We start from the raw sequence: 14,664 nt of genomic DNA on the forward strand, positions 1-14,664 counted from the left end.
GAGAGCCTTGCAGGGAAGCTGCCCCAGGCCCAGCTGCAAGAGCAGTATCACTGTAATAACACCTATGCAGCTGCTGGCCCACAAAGAAAGGCCTGCACAGCCTCTTCTGCAGGACAGAAGTCTGGTTGAGGCTGCTGGTTTATCAAACACAGGGTTTAATGCCCACCCACCCATCCCCGTAGTAAGGTGGAGGGAAAATAAGCAAATGCTAAAAATAAATGAGTGCTACGAGAGGAAATTAAATGGTCTTCAGCCAAGGATGGCGGCATTTTAAAATTAACAAAGCCCAGGTACCACATCCAGGAAGGCCTTGGCAAATGCATGTTAGCCGCTCATTAGATCAGCTCTTCAGGGACCCCAGCCAAGCAGGGAAGGCAGTGCCGGGAAGCAGTCCTTCCGATGCTGATGAAATGCACTCCAGGAGAAAAGGCAGAAGAGGGAGGGAGACTCTTGTGGGGAATTTCAAACAGTTTTGCTGAAGCTCTGCCTCATGGCCTCACCTTCTCTGAGGCAGGGGCTTCCAAAGCAACCAGCAAACCCAAGTGGACTCAAATCCAAATCTCCCCCCACCACTCCACTCTTTCAGGATCTGTAGCTCCTGAAGCACCACAACAGCCACACTGTTTAGGTGGTCTCCCTGCATGGCAATGCAGGGACAAGGAGTCGGAGGATAATGTGGGATGGGAGGCAACCTCTCAGTCCTGTACCCTTTTTCCTTAATATTAAGGATCGTACGATATGCTACGAATTTATAAAAGCTCACCGTGTATCACTTGTAAGTGAATTTATCATTATTCGTCAGTAATTATGTTTCATGCCATCACATATCATGAGATATCACAAATCTTTATTCTCTACCAACCGAGTATACAGTACTCTAATATGAAATACCATCAACCAGAGGAAGTCTAAACATTCCAGCTGACGATGAACCATACAAATTCATTTTGACACTACAAATGTGAATTTTTAGTATGCCATAGGTGACAATTAATAATGAAAATGAGACACGGATGATAGCTTTTAAAAAAAATTTTTTTAAAGTAAATTTGCTGAGGTATCATTTACTCACAGTAAAATTCACCCTTTTAAGACGTACAATTTGATGAGTTTTCATTGTATATCACCACCACAGTCAAGACTTTGAATATTTTCATCCCTCCGAAAGTTCCTCTGGGCCCTTCCTCCTACTCCTAAATCCTAGCAGCGACTAAACTAAGCTGATTTCTGTCCCTACAGTACTGCCTTTTCCAGGCTGTCATATAAATGGAGTTATACCATAGGTAGTTTTTTGTGACTGGCTTTAGCTTAGCATAAGGCTTTTAAGCTAGGTGGCTCAGTAAGCTAAGTGTACAACTCTTGCTTTCAGCTTAGGTCATGATCTCAGGGTTGTGAGACTGAGCCCTGTGTTGGGCTTTGCACTGAGCGTGGAGCCTGCTTATGATTCTCTCTCTCCCCCTCTCCCCCAGTCACGTGCATGCGCTCTCTCTTTTAAAAAAAAAAAAAAAAGATTCATCCCTTTTGCCGCATGTGTGAATGGTTTGGTTTGTTTTTAAAGATTTTATATTTATGTAACAGAAAGAAAGAGCACAAGCAGGGGGAACAGCAGGCAGAGGGAGAGGGAGAAGCAAGCTTCCCTGGAGCAGGGAGCCTGATGTGGGGCTTGATCCCAGGACCCTGAGATCATGACCTGAGTGAAGGCAGTCACTTAATCAAGTGAGCCACCCAGACGCCTCTGAATAGTTTTTTTTTAATTGCTGGGTAATGGTCCACTGTATGGATGTACCACAATTTGACTATTTACCAGCTGAGGGATATTTGGGTGATTTCCAGTTTTTGGTGATTATGAACAAAGCTACTATAAATGTCTGCATACAGGTCTTTTTGAAAATGTATGTTGTTATGTCTCAGCTAGTATTGCTGGGTTGCATGGTAAATATATGTTTTACCTTCATGAGAAACTGCCAAAGTGTTTTCCAAAGTGGCCACAGCATAATGCATTCCTAATTAGCAACGATGGCAATTGTTCTGCAACCCTGTCAGCACTTGGTATTGTCAGATTTTCTAAATTTTAGCCATTCTAAATGACTAATGCTGAGTTATCTTTTCACGTGCTTATCTGCCATCCATCTCTTCTCTGGTTAATGTCTGCTCAAATTTTTGCCCATTTTTTAAGAACTGGGTTGTCTTTTTACTATTGATTTATAAGAGTTCTTTATATCTTGCAGATAACATTCCTTTATCAGATGTCTGTTTTGAGTTTCTTTTTTGAAGAATTAAAAATTATAAGGATCTAAATCATACCATTTTTCTGCCAAACCGCTATCCCCTGCATATACACACTGATGAAAGGAACAGGACAGACTTCAACCTTCAGTTTACAAATACCTTGGTGCCATTGGATGGACAGTCAAGCAATAGCTGATACCTGTTAAAACTCACGAGGCTATTTTTACCTCCGCTATAAGCACCCAACCAGCATTAGACTTTAAGGAAAGCTACATCTGGAGAAATGGCAGTCTTATAAACAGCTTTTGGCCCCCCAGGCTCTGGGCTCCCAAAAGCCCTGTTCTGGTCCACCAGGCTCCTGGAATGGTCAACAGTCGTCACACTCCATTGCTGGCCATTGTCCACTGGGAAAGGTAGGAGGCCCCCAATCCATCCTTCAGTAAAAGAGCAAACAGAGGGGCCTGTGGCTGCTTGGACATCAAAGTTGAGCAAACAGGCCTGGCAGGCCCTGCCTCTCCGCCTACACATCCTGCAAATGCCATGTGAAGGAGCTTCCCTGAGGGGGTCATGACTTTCAGCTTGTCATAGCACACATCAAAGTTTGCACCACACACGAACTGGGTACATGGGTTCGAATCAAGTCGCCTAAGAGCGGATACTCAGCCATTGTGTCCAGTTTTAATCCTGTGTTTTCCCAAGTAATTAAGCCTTCTTGCTTATGAACTTGTGACTAAGCAAAGCATCACTGAGAGGTTGTAACATCAAAGTGCCTTCCACCGTCTGTCCGTGTTTGGTAAAATTGGATTTCTTTCCCTTCTTTAAGAAAACTAATTGAATTTAGCTGCAGGCTGGGTATATTTGCACGAGCTGGTGAAGGCTATGCTAAGTCACAGTGATCATCCTGGGACCCTGTGGCCCAGCCTTTAGCTGGGTGGGGTCAAAGTGCAACACAGAATGAGGCCTCCAGACTCCAGCAAAACAAGTGCCTGTGGCATGAGGCTTACGGAGGCCTCACTATGGAAAAGGGGTCAGCCCCCAGCAACTGCCCCTGAAGTCACTACTACACCCAAGCTGTTACTAGGGCTGGCAAAAGGATCATCCTAGTAGAATGTTAGTAAATCTTTGGCAGAATGGCTACTGAAGACAATGGCCATCACATTACTCAAGTCCTTGATGTCGGCAGTCCAAGGAAGCTTCTTTTTTTTTTTTTTTTTTAAAGATTTTATTTATTTATTTGACAGACAGAGATCACAAGCAGGCTTCCCTCAGAGCAGAGAGCCCGATGTGGGGCTCGATCCCAGGACCCGGGGATCATGACCTGAGCTGAAGGCAGAGGCTTTAACCCACTGAGCCACCCAGGCGCCTCCCAAGGAAGCTTCTTAAGGCAAAGGTTGTGCTAATATTATCTGAATCCCCTCAGAGCCTAGCACATCAGCACCAGACACAGTATAGTTTTAAAAAATGTCTGCTGGATACATAAAATGATAATACATAGGGGTGTGAGAACAGAGTTTTTTTCCCTGAAGAACCAGATCCTCTGTATCCCTATTTTTGCCCTGCTCATTAGGAAGCTTCAAGCTAAAGTGAAAATTCCACTAATTACCTGACTTACAGTGAGTATAGCATGGTCCCATTTATGTGAAATCACACACACACACACACTGCTTAATTTCTAGATAGAGGGAATTCAGTTGACTGCTACTTTCTTCTCTATATTATTTTTACAAAAACAATAAAGCTATTTTCAGAAAAGAAAACCTCTGGTTCAATCCTGATACAATTATCTTTCCTTTTACCAATATGATTTCTGATCCTGATCCAGTTTTACCTCTCCTGTGTACATTTATATTTGTATTTTAATTTGAGTCACTGCAAGCCCTTTTTGGGAATAAAAGGAGAGAATAAATTATAAATTAAGTTCCCATACACACTTTTAAAATTTTGTTCTACAGTACTGTATTTTTTAAAAAATTAAATAAAATAGTACTGTCTTTACTATTCAAAATTAAGTTAAAAAATACATATATAAATAACAGTTCACAAGATGTCTGTCTCCTTAAGGATAGAGATTATTGTGCTATATCCCTCAGGACATAGGCATGAAGCAGGCACTCACTAAAGGCAGTTGAGGGTGAAATGACTGGATCCTCTTAAGACCTCTTCCTTGAGGCTGTAGGCTGACATCTAACAGAGGTGAAGGTTCTCTGCTTTCAGCCTTGAAGCAAGGGGTGCTACACCCCTTTATCCCCCCTTCATCCAAGTCCAACTGAAATGGTGGCATTTCGGGCCTGGCCGATATGATTCCAGAAGGTCTTGGTAACTGATGAAATGAGGATCAGTACACTTCTAATAAGGAGAAACTTATTGGCAGACTGTACCGGTATGGACATGATCATCTTTTAAGACCATTCCCGTGGCACCTTTACAATGAGGCCTACTTACCCTGACCAAGGTACTCCTGGCATTCCTTTTTATCAGGTTCTATTTTTCCTCTTTCTATAGCATTTCTTACCTTCCAATACGGTATATATTTTATTTATGTATTCTGCTATCATTTACTATCTGTTCCTATCTAGGGACCACCACCAGTATAGACATAAGGTCTACGAGGGTAGGCATCTTTGTCTGTCAAGAATAGTGCCTGGAAAACAGTAGGTCCCCCCAAAATATTGTGATATGAATAAATTAAACTAAAAGGTATGCCACTTTTAATAAAAATCACTGGAAGGAAGAGAAGGACACAAAATCCATGTTTAAAACACCAATAATTGGGGCGCCTGGGTGGCTCAGTCAGCTGAGCAACTGCCTTCGGCTCGGGTCATGATCCTGGGGTCCGGGGATCGAGCCCTGCATCAGGCTCCCTGTCTGGTGGGAAGCCTGTTTCTCTCTCTCCCTCTGCTGCTCCCCCTGTTTGTGCTCTCTCTCAACCAAAAAATAAAATCTTTAAAAAAAAAAAACAAAAACCACGAATAATTAGTCCTAAGAACCCAAACAAGTAAATACCAGCCAACACTCTCACTTTGCTCAACAAGCATCACTGAATTGCTAATGGCACTGGATAAAGACAGGGCAATCAGTTAAGGTAACAAGTCATTAGAATTAGAGAAAAGTGTCCCCAGAGCACATCTACCAGCTATCTGCACACTGACTGACAATACTCTTTAAGTATAGTGTTATTTCCTCATCTGTCTCAGTGGTGGAAATACTACACCTAGAAGGGCCACAACACTCCCTTCCCTTTCCTCCGCCACCTGCTTGCTATCTCTTGTGGATGGAGACCCCCCCAAAGCTGGAAAAGAAAACTGGTGGGTGGGGTGGAGGTGGTGGTAGGTGAGTATCAGTGGCAGAATAAAAGCACGCTTGTGTGTAGACAGGACTAATGTGGACAAAAGAGAATAACAACTCGACATTGTAACAGGTGACACATACACTATCTCACTGGGCTCTCACAAAAATAGAGCGGGAATCCACCCTGCTGCCAGAGTGAGTCCCCTCACACCTTCTGCTCTGATAATATCCTGTCCACATGGCTCTGACATCATGGGTCATGCTAGACTCTGTGTCTCTACCTGCCTTTCCTTTCCATATTGGACCCTGAGTTCCCAAGGTCTCTGATTCTCCAGTGATTAGCACAGAGTCTGGCTCAGAGTAGATATTTACCAAATGCTTGTGAAAATAACTGATTTCAGGTGGAGAAAGAGGGGGCCCACAGAATTCTGAAATTCAACTAAGGGTCAGAACCAGGATGGGATTCCAAGCCTCTCAACTGCAAAGCCTATTTACACCAAGTTTCCTTTCAAGTGCTTGGAGCTTATGAGGCAAATAAGGAAATGGAATGCTGAGAACAGGTTCAGGACAGAGGAACAGAGAAGAGAGTCCTATCTCCAATACAGCTAAGTCTCTCAGCCTGTCTAAGGCAGTGCCACCTCTATATTAAAAAGTCCCTGTTTCATCGGTTTCGACATTTATGATCCTTCCAAAGGAGGCCAGTAGTGGCAGACAAAAGCCTTAATGATCAGCTTAAAGGAAAAATTAAAACTGGGCACTTCAAACTATCAATTTCCGTGGCTGCTACTAAAGTGCCCAGTCTGCTTTCTTTGAAAGCATTTCTTTTTGCTCTTATTTAATCAACTCTTTTGCATAACTACTGCTAAAAACTGGGAAGGAGAAGTAGGATCCTGGATCTGGCAGTGGGAGGCAGCAGTGAGGTAAAGTAAAACACAAATTTTGCAGGCAGCCAGACCAAATTCTAATTCTTGTCTGTGTGACCTCAGACAAATCATCTTACCTTACTGGGGTTCAATTCTCTCAGCTGCAAAATGAGAATTCTGGCAAATTGTGGCAGTTGTGAGAACTGGATATAACACTCTATACATAGGGGACTATTTCAACCTTTACAAAATAGCTTCTCAGAGGGAATGGGGAAGTGCGCAGGAAAAGAGCAGGGCTTCTAATGGGAGGGAGGGGGTACCCCCTTCCCTAGTTTCCATCAGAATCTCCAAAGAAATAGCCCAGTGGAGCCCTCGCTGGGGACAGTGACTAGATTCCTCCACATGGACAGATGGTAGATAATGCAAACATGAACAGAACTCACATGTGTACCTTCAACCACTTAACACAGACTTGCAAACATTTCATGGCTTCAATAATGCAAACGACTCACCTAAGGTCACAAAGCAAATGAAAGATGAAGCCAGGATCCAAGGCTATCTCTGCCTTTTCCCCATCTCCTATACTTTCATTACACCAGGTGTAGACCTGACCTTCAGCTCAGTCCATCACCCTGACTCTGGGGAAGACAGCAAGGAGACAAGCAAGGGTGGGCAATGTGGTCTGCAAGGATCAGACTAAGGGAGCCCTGTGTGGAAGAAGATTTCTCACCTGTCGTTTCGGCTGATGGCTGCCACCATGAGTGCCGTCCAGCCGAGTCTGTGCCTTGCATTAACATCTGCACCTTCCGACAAGAGCCTAGAAAGAGACAGAGGAATATTTTTAGTAAATGGCTTATCGTGGAAGTAGGAGTGGAAGAAGTGAAATCGTCAAAAAACAGGGAGGCTGGGTGAATCTGGAAATAGTCACAGTACTAAGTACCCACCCCAGTTCCTATGGCTTGAATGAGTCTGACCCCCTGCTGTTATCTTCTCAGCCTTCTGAGGAAATAATGTGCCTTCCCTTCTTTAATAACCCTCCCACTCCCTTGGTCCAGAATGCTCTTTCCCTGATTCTTCGCCCATTCAAATCCTACTAGCACGCTATGGGGTTCAATCCTGCTTGAGAACTCCCTCCTGTGAAGGCTTCCTTGGCTCATCCAGTCCACAGATCTCTTTTCCATCCTTAGAATTTCCCTATGTTCAGCACTGAATGCCCAATGACACTGGTTATCTAGGTAGTTCCCAGTTTACAAAAGGATCACATCCTCAGGTTTCTCTGTATGGTGGCTGTTTGGAAACTGAAAATCTTGAACCCAAGGACAGATGGGAAGAGTATTAGAAATGCTGGATTAGGTTTCTAGGAAAGTCACATGAGCCTATTTGATTCTCTAGGTCAGTGCCTAGCACATGGTAGGAATTCAAGCATTGCTCGATAAACTAATAAAAACAAGGCTTTAAATATATCACTAAAATCCTAAATTCTGGGTTCTGGGAACAGAGGGCCCTACAATGTGGGTGTGAACATAGAGAAGGGGAATAAACAGAACCAACTCTTACTGAACATCTACTGTAAGCAGGAAGTGCCTTCAGAACTTGACACACATGCTCTCATTTACTCTTCACACAAGCTTAAGGAATTGATGTTAACCTCTTTTCATGGATGAGGTGACAGGCTCAGTGAGGTGAAATGTCTCGCTGAAGGTCACAAAGCCAGCTAAGGGGCAATCAGTGATTGAAGTTCAGGTAGATAATGCCTCTATAGCCAGAATCCCTGTCACCTCACCACCCTTTCCCCAGACTCAGCTTCGCTCCATGGATCGTGGAAGACAAGAGACTCAACTGACTTTAGCCAGTCATGGTATGTGCTTGGTCCTGTGCTAGATTCTAGGTGGAGATGAGAAGACAGGGGGTCTGCCCTAAGGAGCAAATGATTTAGCTGGAGTCGGGAAGGGTGAATGGGGGGAGACTAAGGATAGTAGGAAATCAAAGCCTGGAGGGTGTAGTTTCCCACCAGAAGTGCCACAGGAGGCCAGGAGAGTGCAAGACCAAAAGCCAAGAGCGATTCACCAACAACGCAGGATCTGCTTATGAGGAATAGTGGAGGGTGTTTGGGGAACTGGGAGGCCACTGACTCTTCAGTGGGTTCCAAATGAAAGGCACCAGCAGAAAGTCTGGAGGCGGGGTTGAGTCCTAGCTCCATTCTTGTGTCACAATGTGCAGTAACTGCTCATCTGGACCAAGCCAAATAAAAGCTCGGTGTGGGTTGAAGCAAGCAGGTGATGAAGGCCTGGGAGGAAGAGCCAGAGCATGTAGGATTCACCTGGCCTGTGCTGACGCAGGGAGGGAACAGGCACTGTCAGAGTGCAGGGAGAGACTGGCCAGCAAGCCATAAGCATGCATGGGAGGAGCTCTGTGAATGGGGGAGCGCAGGGTCCAGGTGCACACCCAGGGAACCTAACCCAGGCTCAGTGAGCCAGAAGTCCTCCCTGAGGAGGTCATGCCAGAGAGCTAGCCAGTCAAATGGGGTCGAGGGAGGGGAAGGAGTATATCAGGCAGAAGTAAAGCCTCTCGCCCAGAGAAGAAGGCAGCATGACTGGGCCCAAAATGTGAGGGAGGGTTGTCAAGAGAGGAGGTCAGGACACCCTCATCTCTCCCCTCTAATTTGGAGGATTTCTTCTAGTGAAACTCCTAGGCTTCTTTGCCACACGCACTTATGCTTCTTTTTGCAGAAACAACTTTTTTTCTTTTTTTAAGATTTTATTTATTTATTTGACAGAGACACGGTGAGAGAGGGAACACATGTAGGGGGAGTGGGAGAGGGAGAAGCAGGCTTCCTGCCAAGCAGGGAGCCTGATGCAGGGCTCAATCCCAGGACCCTGGGATCATGACCCAAGCCAAAGGCAGACGCTAAATGACTGAGCCACCCAGACGCCCCCAGAAACAATTTTCTATGCACAAGAATATTAAAGTGACTAAGAGCCCTATGAGACAAATAAAAACAAAACAAAACCCACAAAAAAACCTCTTTTTGTACAAAACCTCCTTAATTTACAAAACCTTCCCTGGTTTAGCAGGTGCTGTGCAAAGCGCATGGGTCGGAAAGCTTAGAGCCTGGAGTTCTGATCCTGTGATTCTGATCAGATGGCCTCATTTCTCTGGTCCTCAGTCCAGGAGGCTAGAAAATGAGGACCAGCTAAGGCAAAACAAAGAGGTTTCTGAAGGAAAAGACACGAAGTGTGCCTTGAAGAACAAGCAAGAACAATTTAGAGGCAAGGGAGGAAGTGCATGCCGGTCCAGACGAAAGTAACAAGACAGAAGCAGGGAAGCAACGGGAAGGCAGATTCAGAGATATAGATGGATTCAGGCAGATCCATCCAGGTGACAGCTCACAGCAGAGAAACAGGCAGCTGCCAAGGTATGCAGGGCCTACTACAGGACCTCTAAAGCCAAGCTACCAAGGTGGTGGGCATAAATCTTTTTGAGCCACAGGCTTTAAGCTGATGACTCTCTCCAGAAAAGTTCATAGGAACACACATACCCATAAAAGAATTTTTCCTTTTTTATTTTCCTTCCTTCCTTCCTCCTTTCTTTTTACAATGTCCACAAGTTCACAGCTCTTTAAGAAATCAGTAACAGATCTTAGGTTAAAAACCCAGTCTAAAGGGTTGACAAATGCCTGGCACACATGCTACTCTCCTGCACTCCTGCACTGAAGTCAGAATCATGACTCCCTCCTGGCAGCTCTGTCCTGTGGAGCCTTTGAAAAAGCCTCAGAATTCTCCTCAACACTTGTTCGAATCAGCCATCATTAATCAACTAAAGCTGGCAACAGAGAAGAAACCTCTTCAGCGTTCCTTAGACTCTCACCACAGGCAGAGGGATTGTCACCGAAGGTTTGGGCAAAAGAAATTATAAAATTAACCTGATAGCTTAAGCAAGCTGAGTCTGAAATGGAAGAGAGTAGAAAGCGGGGACAAGAAGACAGTTTGGGGGCTGCTATAATAGGAGACTAAAGGAGATGAGCCAGAGAAGGGAAATGAGAAAGCAGGACACAGCCAGGAGAAACTCAGTGCAGTAAGAATCCCTCCTGTCTCCAGTGGGTCAGGGACCCATGTTCCCCTGCCTGGATCCTGAGAGTTCTGGAAGCAGCTCTGCTCTGGAAGCAGGACGGAAGAAGGGGTGGAGATGTCCCTTGAGGGCCAAGTATAGTGTAATGAAAAGGATGAATAAAGGACTTTGGAATAAACTAGACCTGGATTTAAATTCTCGTCCAGCTAGATAATCCTGGGCAAATCAATTCTCTGAGTCTCAGTTTTCTTACCTATCAAATAGGGACACTAATCTCTACTTTGCTGGGATCCCAGCCCAGTACCTGGAGTATAGCCGAAGTTCAGCACAGGGTGACTTCTGCCTGACAGCTTACCCTACTTCTCCCCTGCCTCAATGGACCAACATGTTCTAGTCTGAAGCTGGCAGCAGCAGGTTGGCCAATACCCAGGGATTCTGAGACAGGGTCACACAGGATGACCTGGATAATTCAGCCAGCCTGGCTCCAGGCACTACTCTATTCATCTATTCAACAAACATGTGTACACACCTACTTTGTGCCCAGCTGCATGCTAGCTCCTGAGGAGGACACAAGACAGAGGTTCTTGCTTTCCAGAACCTGAACCAAGCAGGGTTTTTTCTTTTTATACACATATACACATATGCATTTCTGTTTATTAACTCTTTTCACAAGAAATTGCATATTAAGATAAACTCATACTGCTAAGTATACAATAATTCAATTTTTAGGAATTGCTATATAGTTCTCCATGGCGCATCCACCAGATTTTTCCCTCTCTGCTGATACCCACTCAGCAAGCCTCCATGTCCCAGCCACCAAAAGTGAGCTCAAAGAATGTCTTACATGTGCCCTCTTGGACGGGTTTCTCTGGGGCGTGCATTTGCAGTGGGATCCCTGGGTTTCAGTTACTTGGTTTGATGCCACTGTGCCAGGGTCCTCTCCGGGACAGCTGCTCCATCTACCTTCCCGCCAGCAGGACAGGGATGTTCCTGTGTACTGCTCTCCCTACCAACACTGGGCAGTTGCCAGCTTCCTACTGACTGCAAGCCCCATAGGTCTAAAGGAATCTCACGTTATTGTCTTAGTTTGCGGCTCTGATTAGCAACAATTTTGAGCTACTTGTTACACGCCGATTAGCACTTTGGGATTTTCCTTTTCCATACAATGCAGGATATTCTTTTAACAGGAGGACTGCTGGGGAAAAGGGCTTCTCCAAACTTGCGATCCTGCCAATGACCAGAGCTGAAGGAGCACAGAACAGGCAGGCACCCGGGGCTCTAGTCAGGCTGCCGCCGCCTCCTCTAACACACTGGGAAAGGTATCTCATCCTGAGCTTCAGCCTCCCCATGGGTCCACACGGGCTTCAAGAGGGGGCACAGAAACCTGAGGGAAAGGGTACCACCAACCTGAAGCGTCACTTCTAGGAGGCAAATCTCAGTGCTCTTCGGCGACACTGCATGGTTGAGCCCTGCCCAGCATCCTGACTGAGTGTTGTTCTTTGCAGCCTCCTGGGCCTCCGGTGTAATGGAAAAAGCAATGACCCTGGAGTCCAAGGGCTGGGGTTCAGATTCTGGCTCTGTCGCTTACTAGCTGGAACGTGGGGAATATTAATCTCTACTGTGCAAGGTGTTGTAAGGATTAAAAGTGACACCACACGGTAGCACTCCATAGAGTGGCGGCACTTGTCAAATCAAGGGAGGAGGGAGGACCAGAACCAACACGACAAAGCACCACAAGCAAAGCCAACTACAACTTTGCCTCCTTCAGAGCTGGGTGGGACCCCTCCCCCACCTCCCTTCCGTACAGAGCAGCCCTCAAAGTCAGCATTTCACACACACAGGTCTCCTCCATTTCATTTTGTTGCTTTGCAAGTGAATGCCCAGTGGGCAGTCATTTCAAAGTAGTGGCCAGCTGGGCTTGCAGGTGGCTGCCTGCTGAGAGTGGCTGAAAGGGCCTCTGAGGCCTGAGAAAGCCACCCCTGCTCTCCCCTGTGATTTTCACCAACAGACAAAATGCGGCAAGTGAATTAATCTCTTTTAAAAAGAGCAATGCTTGTGACAGAGCATGGTGTCTCCGAAAAGGTTAGGATTCCATCATCTCTGAGATGATGAGTGGAATGCTTAATGCGGGTTGCCACTCAGGGCAGAGCAGCCTGTGTCCGGGGGCTGGGCACTGCAGGCCTTTCTGGGCTCCCTGCAGACTTGTGGAAGACCCTTCCCTAATGAACTAGGTCTTCTGCCTGGCAGGGCAGTAGTGGGTGACACTCACTGGGGGTGGTCCAGGGCAGTGGACAAGGAGAAGGTCACACTAGCAGTCAGGAGTAGAAGCCCAGCTCTTGCACAGATCTCAGGCAGTAGTGGGGGCCAGGGGAAGAAGCAGGATGGATTTGGTCCACATACAGGCTCCGGCACTTACTGGGTGGGCACGAATGGATGAATGAATGACCTAGCCTCTCTGAACTTCACTTAGTCCCTTCATCTGAGTGACAGCTCATGCTCTCTGAGCCTGTTTCCACATCTGTTAAAAATGGAGAGGACCCCAGCAGCCCTACCCTATAGGTCACATGGGAGTACCATGAAGAAACAATGAGACAAAATATAGAAAAATGCTAGCCAGGCAATAAAGGACTGGACAAACAGAAGAGCCTGTGCTATTATTATTTCCAGTTAGTACCTACCCCATTTTAAGGAAGGAATAGTAAAGGAGGATATATGTGAAAGGTGTACACAGAACTTGGACCATATGTGCTCAAAATTTGCTGTGGATTAATAAATAAACAGTCTCAAATCCCCAGGCAAGGGCAGTGGTAGAATAAGGGTACCCTAGCCCAAGACCTGAGATTTCCATAGGAGACTAACACATCACGGTGGGGGGGGGGGGGGGGGGGACGACGGACAAAGCTGCTGTGATCAGGGATCCAGGAGGGTTCTGAAGGCTGGGGACCAAACACAAAACAATTCATGGAAAAGAGCATGAGAGGGTCAAACTTTTCCTTCCTGCTGTGAGTGCTTCTGCATTCTTTTAAATTTTATTTATTTATTTGTAGCAGTGAATATACTATTGCTTTTTTAAGGAAAACTTTCTTAGGGGGAAAAAACCTTCCCCTTTCTTTCTGCAAGAAGCCTGTGCTAACCTGTATCAACACTTAGCAGTTTCCTTGTGTCCCCTACCCAATCAGTGAGTGTGGCCCTCCAGACTCCTCACTCCCTGCCCTGGCACCACCGCCACACGTGGGCTGAATGAGTACATGTCTACAGCACATCCCTACACACTCACCAATACCTCAGTCTTATGTTGGAAGTTACCTGTTCTGTATTGGTGGGCCTGTCTTTTTCAAAGAACTTGGGCTCCTGTGTATATGTGGGAAAGTGTGGGTGTAGCTTCTCAGGCTCAGGGCTGGGAACACTTAAGATGCAGGCCTGGAGCTGGAGGCCATGGATTCTAGTCACAGCTCTCTCGGTAACTAGCTGTGTGATCCAGATCTGTCTCTCTGCGCCTCCCCTTTCTCTGTGGTAAAATAACAGAACAAATGATTTCTTAAGTCCCTCCCAGTCCTGAAAGCTCAGGATTCTAAATACATATAACATCAAAATTTGAGAAGTGGATTCCTAACAGATACAGGCATTAGCAAGACTTCTAAAGAAAAGACAAGTCCCCCGGCTGCTGTCTGTAGGAGGGAGAGTCCTAGAAAGGGATATGGGCAGTTTTGAGTTATTCTGGCTAACCAGCTCTTCCACTCAGGGGAGGGAGGTACCACTTGATTTTTTCTTCCTCTTTCTTTATGACCAATCAATACAAAGCGGCCACTGAACTTCAATCGTGCATTGTTCCAACTGATTTCCGGATCCTTTGCATTAACTGGCTCTCAGCTGCAGCTGGGGAGGGGGCTGCAGGGTAGGGAGCCCTGGCCCACCTGCATCAGAGGCCTGGAAGCAGTGAGCCATGCAGACTCAATCATGATCACTATCTGGGCAACAGGGCTCTGGCTGGAGCCTCGCAGAAGGTCCTGTTTACAGTAATAACAGCACCAGGCCAGGCTGTCTGAGCAGAAGCAAGGCGCCTGGGGCTAGAATCCACACGCACAGCCTCCATCTGCGCCTTATCTACCCAGTCAACCAGGGCTGAGAGGGGCAGGGCAAGGGAGGAAGGAGGCTGCTCTCAGAGCCCAGCTCGGGCCAGCGGACTTCAGGCAGGCTCCTAGTGCTCTAACCCCAC

The 14,664-nt window shown here is 46.2% G+C and overlaps 1 protein-coding gene across 3 annotated transcripts in view; it reads right to left on the bottom strand.

Annotated features, from left to right (window-relative positions):
- LOC111159438 (ClpB homolog, mitochondrial AAA ATPase chaperonin) overlaps positions 1-14,664 on the bottom strand; it is a 167,823-nt gene that overhangs the window by 131,579 nt on the left and 21,580 nt on the right. For 2 of the 3 annotated variants that reach the window (XM_022521917.1, XM_022521918.1), the window contains exon 3: positions 7,111-7,197. The exons of the other annotated variant lie outside the window; for it this stretch is intronic. In XM_022521917.1, the coding sequence (XP_022377625.1) occupies positions 7,111-7,197 (87 nt within the window). The remainder of the gene's footprint in view (positions 1-7,110; positions 7,198-14,664) is intronic. 3 annotated transcript variants of the gene reach the window in all.

This window comes from Enhydra lutris, unplaced genomic scaffold (genome assembly GCF_002288905.1).
Source record: "Enhydra lutris kenyoni isolate GAN:26980312 unplaced genomic scaffold, ASM228890v2 scaffoldscaffold68, whole genome shotgun sequence".
Classification (NCBI taxonomy): Eukaryota; Metazoa; Chordata; class Mammalia; order Carnivora; family Mustelidae; genus Enhydra; species Enhydra lutris.